This window comes from Mauremys mutica, chromosome 9 (genome assembly GCF_020497125.1).
Source record: "Mauremys mutica isolate MM-2020 ecotype Southern chromosome 9, ASM2049712v1, whole genome shotgun sequence".
Lineage (NCBI taxonomy): Eukaryota > Metazoa > Chordata > Testudines > Geoemydidae > Mauremys > Mauremys mutica.
Window position 1 is genome coordinate 35,791,265 of NC_059080.1, and position 12,942 is coordinate 35,804,206.

Genomic DNA, 12,942 nt, shown 5'->3' on the forward strand with positions numbered 1-12,942 from the left:
CTTCTTTCTGTATATTTTGTTCTCTCATTCCCTAAAGAAGATGAACATGCATTAACAAGAACTAATATTTTCCCCACTTACTTTTCATCTGTGTTCTTCAAATTTATCAGTCTGTCATCCTGAACCCATCTTCTCTCAACTTCTGTCCAGTCTCACTCCTATGATAGTTACAACCTTCTACAGATAGATTTTGTCACCTCTCTTAGGGGAAGAAGCTTGTCCTTGGTCACACCAGTCCACTACTTCTTAATTCACTTTTCTGCCTCCTCTAGACTTTTCAGCCCAGTTTTCCTCTCCTGATTTTTTAAATATTTAAATATTGTTTCTTGCCCTACTCACCCCTCAAATAATCTAACTAAGATGGCCTTTCCCCCATCCAATTTAAAAGATTGCCTTTTTTCTCCTGAGCAGGTTCTCATACTTTTGGCAATTAAACAATCCACTTCTGCAACTTTCTGTCTTCCCGTGGGTTCTACAACTGTAGGCTCTTCCCGTTCTCCTTCAGTATCACCTTTGGCTCTTCGTCCTCTCTTTTCCCCATATCCGTTGTCATCTCTGATTTATACTCTTGGACGTCTCCTCTTCTGTTATCTCTCCTCAACTCATCTGCTCGTTGCTTTCAGCTGCTAGAAATGAGTCCCAGAACTTGCCTTCTGTGTACTCTAATCTCCTCCTGGATGTACTGGTGTCATCTGAGTTTGTCTCTGGAATAAAGCTTCATAGTTTACCTGGGAATCCTCTTGTGCTTCACCAAGCCCTTTGCAGAACACACTATACTCTGTCTCACGTCTTCCCTACATATGCCATCTGTCCTGTGACTTACTCCTTTTCAAGATCTCGTCGATGAAATCCTTTCTCTTAGTATCCTCACTTCTAAGCATCTTGGCTTCCTCTCAGTTATCTCCTATCTTTGTTGCTGAAACCTTTAACTCTGACCTCTTGTCAGCTCTCCTTTTCCATCTTCCAATCTATAGAAAACACAATTGATCAAGTCATAAATCATTTCTGCTTTTCCCATTACATTGAATTAAGCTTAATAGAAATGAGCCCTTTCATTAGCTTCCTGTCACTTACTGCATCAAATTCTGCCCCCTACATAATTTTAAAGAGCCTTTGAAATCTTACCAGCACATTCAGTATGTTTCTAGGATGTGTATTCTGCAATGTTATTCCTCTAAGGCCTTGTTGAACCTGGGTAGCTCTGCAGGGCCATCTAGTGACAGTGTTTCATATGTAGAATTAAACTCTAAAGCCTTTACATTAAAATGTTGGATTTTTTTTTTTGTTTTAAACAAAATGCTAGCAGGATAGAAATTAAGTTGCTATTTTACTTGTTAGTCTTTGACTTCAGCAAGCCATGTTACTACAGTTGCCACCTCCAAGATAGGACCTGGCCAATGACCACTCTGACCCCACCACCGCCACCAACAAATGAGGTCCTAGCGCTGATTGTAGCTGATAACTCGTATGTTTGAGAACCATTTTTACACACACAGAGAAAATAAATGTCTATTTTTGTTACTTTATCAGTTTTTCTTACCGTATACTAAAATGACATTGCTATCCATAGGTGTGAATTATTGAGCACTCTAGCATGTCTCAAGTGGGGTGGGGGTAGCGAGGGGAACTCCATGTTAAATATTTTAACCATCTAAATTAACCATGTTAAATATTTTAACCTACACGTTACTAAAATACACGTTCAAAGAGTATGCACTTTAAGCAGGAAACGAAAAAGTAGTCTGCAGTGAGTCCGTGGGTATTAGTGTTTTTTCCTTGAAATCTGTACTATTCACCTATCTACTTGCTCTTCATAGATTTACGTTCCCTGATGCTACTTCATTTATGGTGTAACTGCTAATGTTCAAATACATCTTGACATATAGAGCATATCATTCATTTCTTTTAATGCATGTTTAACAATTAAAGGGTACAGTGCCCAAAGTGAAATATCTGCAAATTGCACGGAGACTTTTTAAAGACACCATAATAAAGGCTCAACTTTAAATGTATACCTCAAATTAAAAAACATAGTAAGAGAACCAAAAAAGAGCCTCCGTGGCTAAACAACAAAGTAAAAGAAACAGTGAGAGGCAAAAAGACATCCTTTAAAAAGTGGAAGGATTTATTTAATCCCATGTAACTTGGATTGTAATCCTTTAGTAGCAACACTGTCTTTTTCTTTGTTTTGTTTTGTTGTCATGGGTGTGTGCTTACCACAGTAGGTCCCTTGTTTGAGACCTTTAGGCTCTACTTTAATTAAAACAAGATTGAATTTATTAATTTAATTTTGAGTCTTTGTATTTTTAGGTGGGTTGTACATCAGAAAGCTGCTGCTTTGTCTTAATTTGATGTCACTTTTTTATGTTCCTGGAAGCGTGAGACCTGTTGAACCAGTGGAAGGGCAGAAGTTAAACATAATGTGAAGCCTCTTGAGCTGTGTTGATCTGGCAGTAAAAGCCTACAACATGTCCACTGACATATAAAGTACTTTTGTAACTACCTTATTAAATGTTATAAATTCATTTTGATTTAAACTTAGGAGTGACCTATTCATGGTTCTGGGCACTTTTCTGTATATTATAAACATGCAAGTATAGGAGGATTAACACTAATGAAAATAAATGTAGGTACTTTGAAGTAACTAAGAAGTGGAAAAATAAAACAACCTCAACACAGATTGTAGCATTAAATATAACTCTTGCTTTCCAAAGGCTCAGAAGTAGAGGTGAATATTGCAAAGAACTCTTAAGGTCACCAGCTTAAAGTTATTTCAAATCAAGATGGGGACTGAATTCTGAAGCTCAGGCTCCCTGTCAGCAATTCCCACTCAATCAAACTGACATATCTTCAGCTTTTACTTGTGGCATTTGTGACAATATATCATGGGGGGGGGAGAGGGAAGTTTTCTTAGAAGTACCACACCAAGTTGTTCTTTGTTGAACAAGGCCAACGTAATCTCAATGGGGAAACACATAATAAACAACAAATTTCAATACTAGCTTCAGTATCAATGTATTTAACAGGCTGCTGATTGAGACTTTGTGTGTGGTGAAGGCAAAGAAACTCTACCTCATTCCCTATCCAGAATCAGATTTCTTTGAGTGGGGAGAAGTCTGCAGTGGAAGTTTGAGACTGTTAAATCAATTGAAATCTAGATGTCTTCCCTTAATTTTGTGCATTTTGCTAAGTAAACTATGGTGACCTTATGAAGAGAGAGCCTGGAAAGAGGATGCCTAGGAGCCACTTCATTGATAGTCGAAGATATTTTTGAGCAGTTCTGCCAAGCCACAAATAAGGACAGAACAAAAATATTCTCCTTTCAGGAAGTTTCCTGTGTTCGGTAATGCTGGACCGTTAACACTGGTTCCTTAGTTGAACTGGAGGGGTGCTATGCCTTCTCAGTTTGCAGGTTGTACAAAGGCCAAAATTCAGTTGTTCCTGCCAAAATAAATCAAATATCAGATCAAGTGTGATCAGGTGAGGCATAAACAAGCTGGGCTATTCAGTGGTGGTTATTGTGATTTTTGAATCCTAAGCGCTCTCCGAATAGCAGACACAAATGTGGTTTCTGAAAGTCAGAGTACCGTCAGCCAATACCAGCTCAGCATTGGTACCAGTCCCCTTTTAGCATCATCCTGGCACTTGCCCTCTAGGTATACGCTGTATATATTCTTTGCCTGAGTAGGAAGGGGACTTTCTACACTCCCAAGCTAGATGCAAGCAGCAGAACCATGTCATCACTCAGTTGACCTCTGCCTGAAGCCTAGCACTAATAACCAGTTTAGCAGCATAACCCCAAACAGGGTTCGGTAATATCTGTAAAATTGAGGGGTTTGTTACTGAACAGATAATGAGTATTTGACAAGCTGCGCACAACCTGAAATTGGTCAGCATCAGCTGAAGACTTTGTCCTTCAACATACTAACTTTCTGAGTGATCAAAATTAGAAATCTTGATTCCAGCTTTTGCTATAACCATAGACTATGTCTACCATAACTAGAGAGCTGGTACCTCTAATCTTTCTTTCTATGATATGCAGGATTTTAAGCAACAATAAAGCATAGTTTTGGAACTGATTGTCAATGTAATTGCCAGTAAAACATTTCAGTATTGTAAAATTCTATTAAGTTTTCAAATTAAGAGATGTATTGCAGAACTACATATATACTTATAATACAGCAAGCCTGTCTCAGATGTTTTGTATTGACAGACTCTCTCTAAGGTAAATTTTCAGTCTGGTGTATTATTTAAACTCTCAACACAAATGCTTGTTAATGTGTTATGCAATGGAATTGTCTTTGCTACCTCTAAATCAGTTGTCTTGATCATAGTAATTTGAATCTATTTTCAGCTACTCATTTTTTCATACTAATACTATGAATTCCTTAGAGAAAATACTTCATTGGAGTGATAATTATATTTCTTACATAGTTATCATTGTTTGTAGCTAGTTGTTATTACCATTCACTGTTGATTTCTGTTCATTTAACTATAGAATTCTAACTTGCAAATTTGTGATTAAAACAAGCTTCTTAGAGTCAACTTTCAGTGACATGTATCAGAGGGGTAGCCGTGTTAGTCTGGATCTGTAAAAGCAGCAAAGAGTCCTGTGGCACCTTATAGACTAACAGACGTATTGGAGCATGAGCTTTCGTGGGTGAATACCCACTTTGTCGGATCCGACGAAGTGGGTATCCACCCACGAAAGCTCATGCTCCAATACGTCTGTTAGTCTATAAGGTGCCACAGGACTCTTTGCTGCTCTTTCAGTGACATTGGTATTTTACTGTTAAAGTTGTTTTGGACTGTTAGGGTCTGAGTTACCATGCTTACTGACAAATAATTTTTCCATCTTCTGTCAATGAATGGAATTGCTTTTGGGTTGATTATAAATACCAGGAATAGCGTATGGATTTTTTTGGCTTAATATTAGTCTCAGAAAGGGTAAACAACCTCCTTATGCTGTTTAAATAGAAAAGGAATGATGAAAAGTTATCTGTTGTAGATAGGATACCTAGATGGGAGGCTTTGAAACTTGGCAATCAGTCGCTATTTAAGTGAATTTGGTTTAAGCAAAGGTTTACAACTGCCTTCCAGGTTTGTTTTCTGTATACTTCTGCTAAGTTTTCTTTTCTAAAACAGAAAATGAAATAATTGGACAGTATGTAAAATCAGAACCAACACGTTTAGACACTACTTCAGTAGCTACAGATTGTGGCATGGTGGGTTAAGAAAAAGGTTGGAGTTTTCTTCTTCAGATCATTGCTTCTAATGGATTTGTCAGCTCTTCAGTATTTGAAGATAGAGTAATAGACACTAAGTTCTTTCCTGCTGCCACACCACAAGTTTTCCTCGGGAGGAGTTCAGAAAGTACAGATAAACCATTTAAAGTAAGAAATGGGAGGAAATTACAGGTGTGCTAGTGTAAGTGTAAATGGTGTGTGTGCATTTATTTTATTAATTAGCTGATATACTAGTTCAATTTTGAAATGGAAATCTAACAAACCAGATTTTTAAATTTGCTAAGTGGTGTAGCCAATACTATGATAGCACTTAATTAGGATAGGCCCCTTTTTGGGAGCTCTTTTTTCACAGGTCTGCTTTTAAATTGGACAGTATTTCTCAGGTAAGGACACTTAAGTTAGTTATTAACCAATCAAAAGTTTATTAATGCTCTCAGAGCCACAGAAGTATACAATCAAAAGTTCATCCATTAAATGTAGATATAACAGATGTTCTAGGGAAAAAAAACACATGCAGTCTTCTAAGCGATTAACATAGCAGCCCAGTAGCTATGCCAAAGAACAGTACATAGACTTAGTTATCAATTTTCAATTATTTTCAGTACCACTAATACATGACATGTCAAGTAATTCATGTTTTAAGGCACTGTTTGCAATGTAGTCCGTGCTATTTTATTCATTTAGTATGAAAGGGTGTACTGTAGTTTAAAATATCGAGAGGAATTGCTTTAAGTCTCTCAAGCCACTTTGATTAAAGGGGATTCAGTGTAAATGCCAAAAGACCTGGGTAGCGCAAACTCTCAGCAGGTTTTTCAACGTGTCTTTTCTGAGGCTTGTTCTCCTGAACTTTCAAATGTAACTGAAGGACTATGGGTCGGGGTGGAGTAAGGGGAGAATGGGATGGGAATGAATGAACTGGGAGTAATCCTGCCATTGGCACCCAACCCTGCTCCCACTGATTCACTGAGAGACAAAGCCACTACTTTCCTCACCATACCATGTGCTCCTCAGCTCTGCATAAGTGGAGGGGGGGAGTGCTGGGGGTGCCTGATACTCTGGGACCGGAGGCTCATGGGGTGCCCAGCACTCACAGGGAGCAGAGGACAGGAGGGGGTGCTCCATGGTAGGGAGTGGTGCCTTGCACTGAGGATGACAGATGCACAAGCACTGAAGGGGCTGATACCACCTTCTTCCCTGCTCTGCGAACACTGTGTGGTGGGGAAATGGACAGGTGCCCCTTCCTGGCTCCAGCACTCCTGGAGGGCAGGGAAGAAGGGTTCATATCTCTTGCGTGTACACGGTGCCTGGTACTTATGGGGGGGAAGTGGTCATAGGCAGAGGGTGCCCCATAAGGGTGAGGGTTTCTCTCATGCGGAAGTGGTACCCAGTACTTATGGGAGGGGCAGGGGTCATAGACAGAGAATGCCCCATGAGGATGCCTGGCACTCTTGTGGGAGGAGTGGATCTAGCTCTGTGTCCTGTGGCCACACTGAAGGGCAGGGGAAGTAGATGGGAGCCAGTACTCACTAGGGTTCAGGCTTCCACTCTCGTTGGCATGTGTCAGTTGCTGGGACGAGGCTCCCTGCGTGTCTTGCCTTATTGTGCCAACTGCAGCAGCCACCAACCGGTAGTTACTCTCTTGGCTTCCCCTCGGAACAGGTGCGTAGTGCTGCACCATCTGGAGAGGGCTCTGTGGGTGGGAAGCTGGGTCCAAGGAGTTACAGCACTTGAAAAATTTGGGTTTAAACTGATAAAACTAGAACTTTGGGTTTTTCGTGGTCGTTTTTGTTTAAATAAAAAAAAGAGAAGAAAAAGCTCTAAAAAGAAGGATCTTTGTTACGCTACATTCTTGGCCATGTCTGATGTGTCATTTAGGGCTAGATATTCAATAATATTGAGCATATAGTTTGTTTTTGTAAGGTTTATGGCCAAATTTTTGTAAGAGTTCAGCACTCAATGTGTACAAGTATTTTTTTAAATCTGGTCACTTATTTTGGTGCCTAAATGGGAGCTGAGCTGAGCTCTTTGGAAAATCTGATGCTTATTGTAGGTTATGAGCCCTTGTGGAAACTCTGTCCTCAGTGACAAGACTGAGGCTATGTCTACACTGGCAACCGAATGACAAAACTTTTATCTTTCAGTGGCATTAAAAGCACCCCTCCTCCCCCACAAAAGACAAAAGTTTTGCCGATGGCAAGCTCTGGTGTGAACAGCTCTTTGTCAGCAGGAGCGCCCTCCTGCCAACAACACTAATGCCGCCCATTGTGGGTGGAAGTGTTTTGTTGGCTGGAGAGCCAACAAACAGTGGGCTACACTGCGGACCTTTTAGCGACATGGCTGTAGCGACACATCCCTGTTGCTAAAAGCTGTGTAATGTAGACATAGCCTAAGATAGGAAGCACAAACCTGTGCAGTTGCTGTGATGGTGACTTAGAATGATAGAAAGGAAGGACTGGAACAAGGGATCTTGAGGGGTCATCTAGTTCAGTTCTCTGCACTGAAGCAGGACCTGCCCTTAACCTCAAATGAGAGGAGTCCACAACCATTCTTGGTAACCTATTCCAGTACTTAACTGTCCTTACAAGGGCCAGCTCCAGGCACCAGCTCAGCAAGTAGATCCTTGGGGCGGCCAAGGGGAAAAGGCGGCACGTCGGGCTCTTTGGTGGCAATTCGGCGGCAGGTCCTTCCCTCCAAGAGGGACCGAGGGACCCGCCACCGAATTGCCACCGAAGAAGAAAGTGGTGCGGTGGAGCTGCCGCTGATCACGATCGTGGCTTTTTTTTTTCTTTCCCCCTTCCCGGCGCTTGGGACGGCAAAAACCCTGGAGCTGCCCCTGGTCCTTACAGGTAGAAAGTTTTCCCTAGTAGCTATCCTACACATCTTTTGTTGCACATTAAACTGATTACTTGTGGTCCTACCATTGGTGGACCTGGAGAACGATCGATCAGCATCTTTTATTACAGCACTTAACATACTTGAAGACTGTTAATAGGTCCCCACTCAGTCTTTTTCTTCTCAAGTTAAAACATGCCCAGTATTTTTAATCTTTCCTTTTAAGTCAGAGTTCTAAACCTTGTATAATTTTTGTGGCTCTCCGCTGAACTACTCTTCAGTTTGTCCCATCTTTCCTAAAGTGTAACTCCCACAGTGGGACACAGTGCTCTAGTTGAGGCCTCACCAGTGCCAAGTAGAGTGGGGCAATTCTCTCATTTCTTTACATCTGACATTCCTGCTACTATATCCCCAAAATATTTCGACTTATTCGCATTTACATTGTTGGCTCTTACTCAGCTTGTGAACCACAATAATCACCAGATCCATTTTCAGCATTACAGTACTACACCTTGCAAGTTATTCTCCATTTTGTAAAGCCTGTGTCTTTTCCTTCCTAACAGCACTAATTTTGTTCTTACCTTTATTGAATTTCATTTTATTAATTTCTGACCAATTCTCTAATTTGTCAAGGTCATTTTGAATTCTAATCCTGTTTTCCAAAGTGCTACGAGGCCCTCCCGGTTTGGTATCAGCTGCAGATTTTATAAGCATAATTAGTTGGATAATGGAATGGAGAGTAATGAAAATACCGTATAGTACCAGACCTAAGACAGATCCCTGTGGGACCCAACTAGATACGTTGTCCAAGTTTGCCAGTGAATCACTGATAACTGAATAAGGCCTTTCAACCTGTTGCTCCACCCACCTTATACTAATTTAATCAAAACTGCATTTCCCTACTTTGTTGTGCTGTTAAATATGTGAAGCAATTTTCCAAATGTCAACACTGGATTTGTGTTCTATAACTGGAAACATTTTATTTGTCATGCTCAAAGCTAGCCAGAGTCAGTGACCAAAATTTGGGGGTTAGATACCAATACATTAAAACGGATTTGAACTAATGTCTTGGTCATTTATAAAATATATTGGGAACATGGGACAAATCATCATATTGGAGAATAGTTGAACATTTGGTCAAATTAAATAAAAAATTAATCAATTAACATGTATATTTTACTCTTCCCACAGCTGGGTCAACAATTTTGGACATGAAGGTCTTGGGCTTCTGTTGGATGTACTGGAAAGGCTTCTGGACAAGAAACAGTAAGAACCCAAAACACTGGGGTGGGAGATGGAAACTGCTATTAAGGTTTTGACCTTAGTTAATGCTGTTGGTTTTTCATTCAAGGCAAGAAAGTATTGACAAGAAGAATCAACATAAGCTTATTCAGTGCCTCAAAGCATTTATGAATAATAAGGTAAGAGAAATATTTTTGTTTAGTTTTAGGTGCTTTGATCATGCCTGCCTGTTTGATAAAGAGCTAAGTGCAATAATTAAGTTTAACATTATTGCGTCTTTTCTTTTAGTCATGCTTCTTTGTCAAAAGTGAGAAATTCAGAGTAGTGGATATTTAAGTCCTGCATTAGTGAATTGGGGATAAGGATGCAGTACAGACTTGAGTGTCCAGTTCATGTATCTTTAGTGAGTTAAAAGGATGTTTCAGTAACAATTTTATTGAATGCTGTGGACCAAATTTAATTTGCTTGTTAGGGAAATATTCATAATACTTCTGTAGGGTGGAAATAATAATAAAAAAGTTCTCCCCCAATTTTTTCTTCCTAATATGTAGAGTTTAACAGGAACAGGGGGCCTCAAGTCTCGTCTCTTTTCTCTAGCCTGTTAAGAGATGGGTGAAAGGGGAGAAAGAACTATGGTGGGGATTATTTAGAGGAAGTTAAAATTAATTATGCCATTATTTCTAAGATACTGTGATCCGGAGGTAATGGGCAGAGTTGGTTTGTTTTTAAGACATTATAAAGGCTATCCAGAGACTTGGATGGGTGCTTTGTTGGTGTGGAGTAGTAGAAATCAAAATACATAATTTATGGGATCAACTGTTTTCTTGGACTAAAATGTCAAATTTTAATATATTAAAAAACCCATGAATTTGGGAATGACAATGAACATATTTTTTCTGTAAGAAATGTCAAAGCTACATTTGGTGAGCAGATTGTAGGGAACTTTGTGGTATTCTTTAAACTGTAGAAATAGAAGGCCAGAACAATATGAAAGCAACTAGAGAAATGCTTAATATTCATAAAATAGATGATATAGTCATTCAGCCATCATATTCAGGCATGGATGTCCAAAGTTAATCACCTAGTTCTGTGCTTAGCAAGATAAACACGTTTAAGTTTTCAGAGGTGCTGAACTCACAGCCCCCATTGACCATAAAACAAGTTCTAGGTGCTCTGCATCTTGAGAAAAACATGGTTTTTTAACCTGTTTTGAGATTTCACATTCTGGTAAACAGAATGATTTAAGCTGTTAATTTTATATACACACAGATGAAGTCGGAGTACACTCAGATATTGTCTTCAATCACAGACATAAATTACACCTATTTTCTTTTAATATTAGCTAGTGTATGTGTGTAATTGAAGTTTCTCGTAGTTGCTATTTCCAAACTTAAAAATAGATACTAGATTTAAGGGAATACATTGGAATTATGTTCCCAGATGTTAACCAGTTAAAGTGGAATCTAACCAAAGTTTGTTTCAAAGATTCATGTCCATGAAGAGTTTTACTTGTGTGAGCTGTTTTTTGAAATCTGCATTATTAGATGATTTGTGACTTTTAATCTCTCATAACAAACTGCAAAGTATTCAGTTACTGGTGTTCACCTTGCAGTTTCATGCTAAATGTAGCAATTTATTATTGTTACTTAGCTTTATTGCTGTTACTTAGCTGAATGTATTGATGAAAGATTCAATCATTGGATGTAGATGGGGGGAAAAAAGTGATGAAACATCTTAATCGAGATACCTATTATACTTCAGCATATCAGAATTAGTAAGATTTGTCTTTTTCGGGAAGAATATTATAGTTTAAAAGATAAATTTAGTCCACAAGCAATAAAGCTGTTCGTGTGCTGAAGCAAGTTTCCCATTGAAGTGAAAATACTTGGGGAAAAAAAAACTTTTTATGTCCAATCTTGGATACGCAGGCTATATGCCTCTCAGGGAGAGGAATAACCTTTTCACGAAGAACTCATTGTTGTCTCTCTCTTTTTAAAGTACGGGTTGCAAAGAACTCTAGGAGATGAAAGAAGCCTTTTGTTACTAGCAAGAGCAATTGATCCAAAGCAACCAAACATGATGACGGAAACAGTAAAAATACTTTCTGCCATTTGTATTGTTGGAGAGGAAAATATGTAAGTAATATGTTGAAGAGCTACTTATTGTATGTAGGGCTTTGAGAAAATAACTGGAGTTTTCCATTTTATCTATTCCTGTGTTGTTTTGTGTGTTTTGGCATGAGAAGGTGATTACAAATGTTCCGATTAGTTTTGCATGTTGTAGATTATTTTGTTACTCTCTATTTTCTTCTGTAATAGTATAAAATGGGGTAAACTCATGTCTGGTGATAAGTCATTTATCTTACAAATGTCTTTAGTAACCTTTTCCTCTTCTGTTATACTGTTTTTAGTTTAGGTGAAAAAAATGCATTATCTATTTAAATAGACAGAATCAATGTTTTGATAAGTCAGTTGGAATAGTTTATATATTGGAATTATACCCTTCCTACTAAAATATTGATACTGACACCATTTACTGAGAGACTAAACATGATTTTGGGGTAAGATAGTTTTTCAGACCATGGTTCTTCATAATCCACATTTGACTTTATTCAGACCGTGACATGTTTGAGCTGTTGAATAGTTTGCTTGTATTGCGATATACAGCATTCCATGTGTGAGTGAAAACCATGGAAAGTCCCTATGTGCTGCAAAACTTAAAATTGCCATGATTGAGACACTGAGTTATTGACTGGTGAGTCAGTTCTCAGTTCCAGAGAAATTGACGGGCAATGTAAGAATAGGGTAGAAGTGCTCCTGTGTACATATGGGTCAAACCATTATGGCTTTTATGGCAGTAAATTATATCTTTTTAATCGGTTAGAATACTTCCAAAAAATAATGAGAGAGTAGATAAAGGTGACCAAATGGAGCCAATTATTTACTCTTAATTTTTAAAATGCTTTTGATAAGGTCCCGTATCAAATAATTATATGGTAAGGGCCTGAGTCTTGTAGATAAAAACGTATTTAGGTTTAGATGAGTCATAGCAAACAGCTAAATAACAAGCAATATATGTACATATCCAGTGTTGATGCTGGTGTCCAGTCAAAGGTGACACTAGTATTTAAATGGCAAAGGATGCAAAATATTAAGCTTTTCTCTGAACTTGTACAATTGATTTTTAACCAAGGCGACTAATTAAAAAAACAAAACAAAACTCTTAACAGATTTCCCAGATATTGTGATTGAATTTTCATTTTGAAATAGCCTTGGCATTCTGAAGTCATTTGAAGCTTTTATTTTAATACCTCATGTGGAAGATCTAATGCTCTGTGTTAAACTACCTATGTATTCCCCTCTCTCACGCACTCTCTCTCTCTTTCACTCTCCCTCTCTCTCACAGTCTGGACAAACTTTTAGAAGCAATAACGACTGCAGCTGAGAGAAATAACAGAGAACGTTTTTCTCCAGTTGTGCAAGGATTGGAGAACCATGAAGCTTTGCAGTTGCAGGTGGGTTTGCTGTATCTTGAACATGATCTAATTGTCAGATGTCTAAATATAATGAAAAATGGTAACAAAATGAAATCAGCTCAACTGTTTTAGCATCTTTTAATTGTT

The 12,942-nt window shown here is 38.6% G+C and overlaps 1 protein-coding gene across 3 annotated transcripts in view; it reads left to right on the forward strand.

The window, feature by feature from the left end:
- The window catches only part of DIAPH2 (diaphanous related formin 2), an 834,834-nt gene that overhangs the window by 162,494 nt on the left and 659,398 nt on the right, over positions 1-12,942 (forward strand). For all 3 annotated transcript variants that reach the window (XM_045029932.1, XM_045029931.1, XM_045029930.1), the window contains 4 exons: positions 9,270-9,344; positions 9,430-9,499; positions 11,319-11,455; positions 12,726-12,834. In XM_045029932.1, the coding sequence (XP_044885867.1) occupies positions 9,270-9,344; positions 9,430-9,499; positions 11,319-11,455; positions 12,726-12,834 (391 nt within the window). The remainder of the gene's footprint in view (positions 1-9,269; positions 9,345-9,429; positions 9,500-11,318; positions 11,456-12,725; positions 12,835-12,942) is intronic.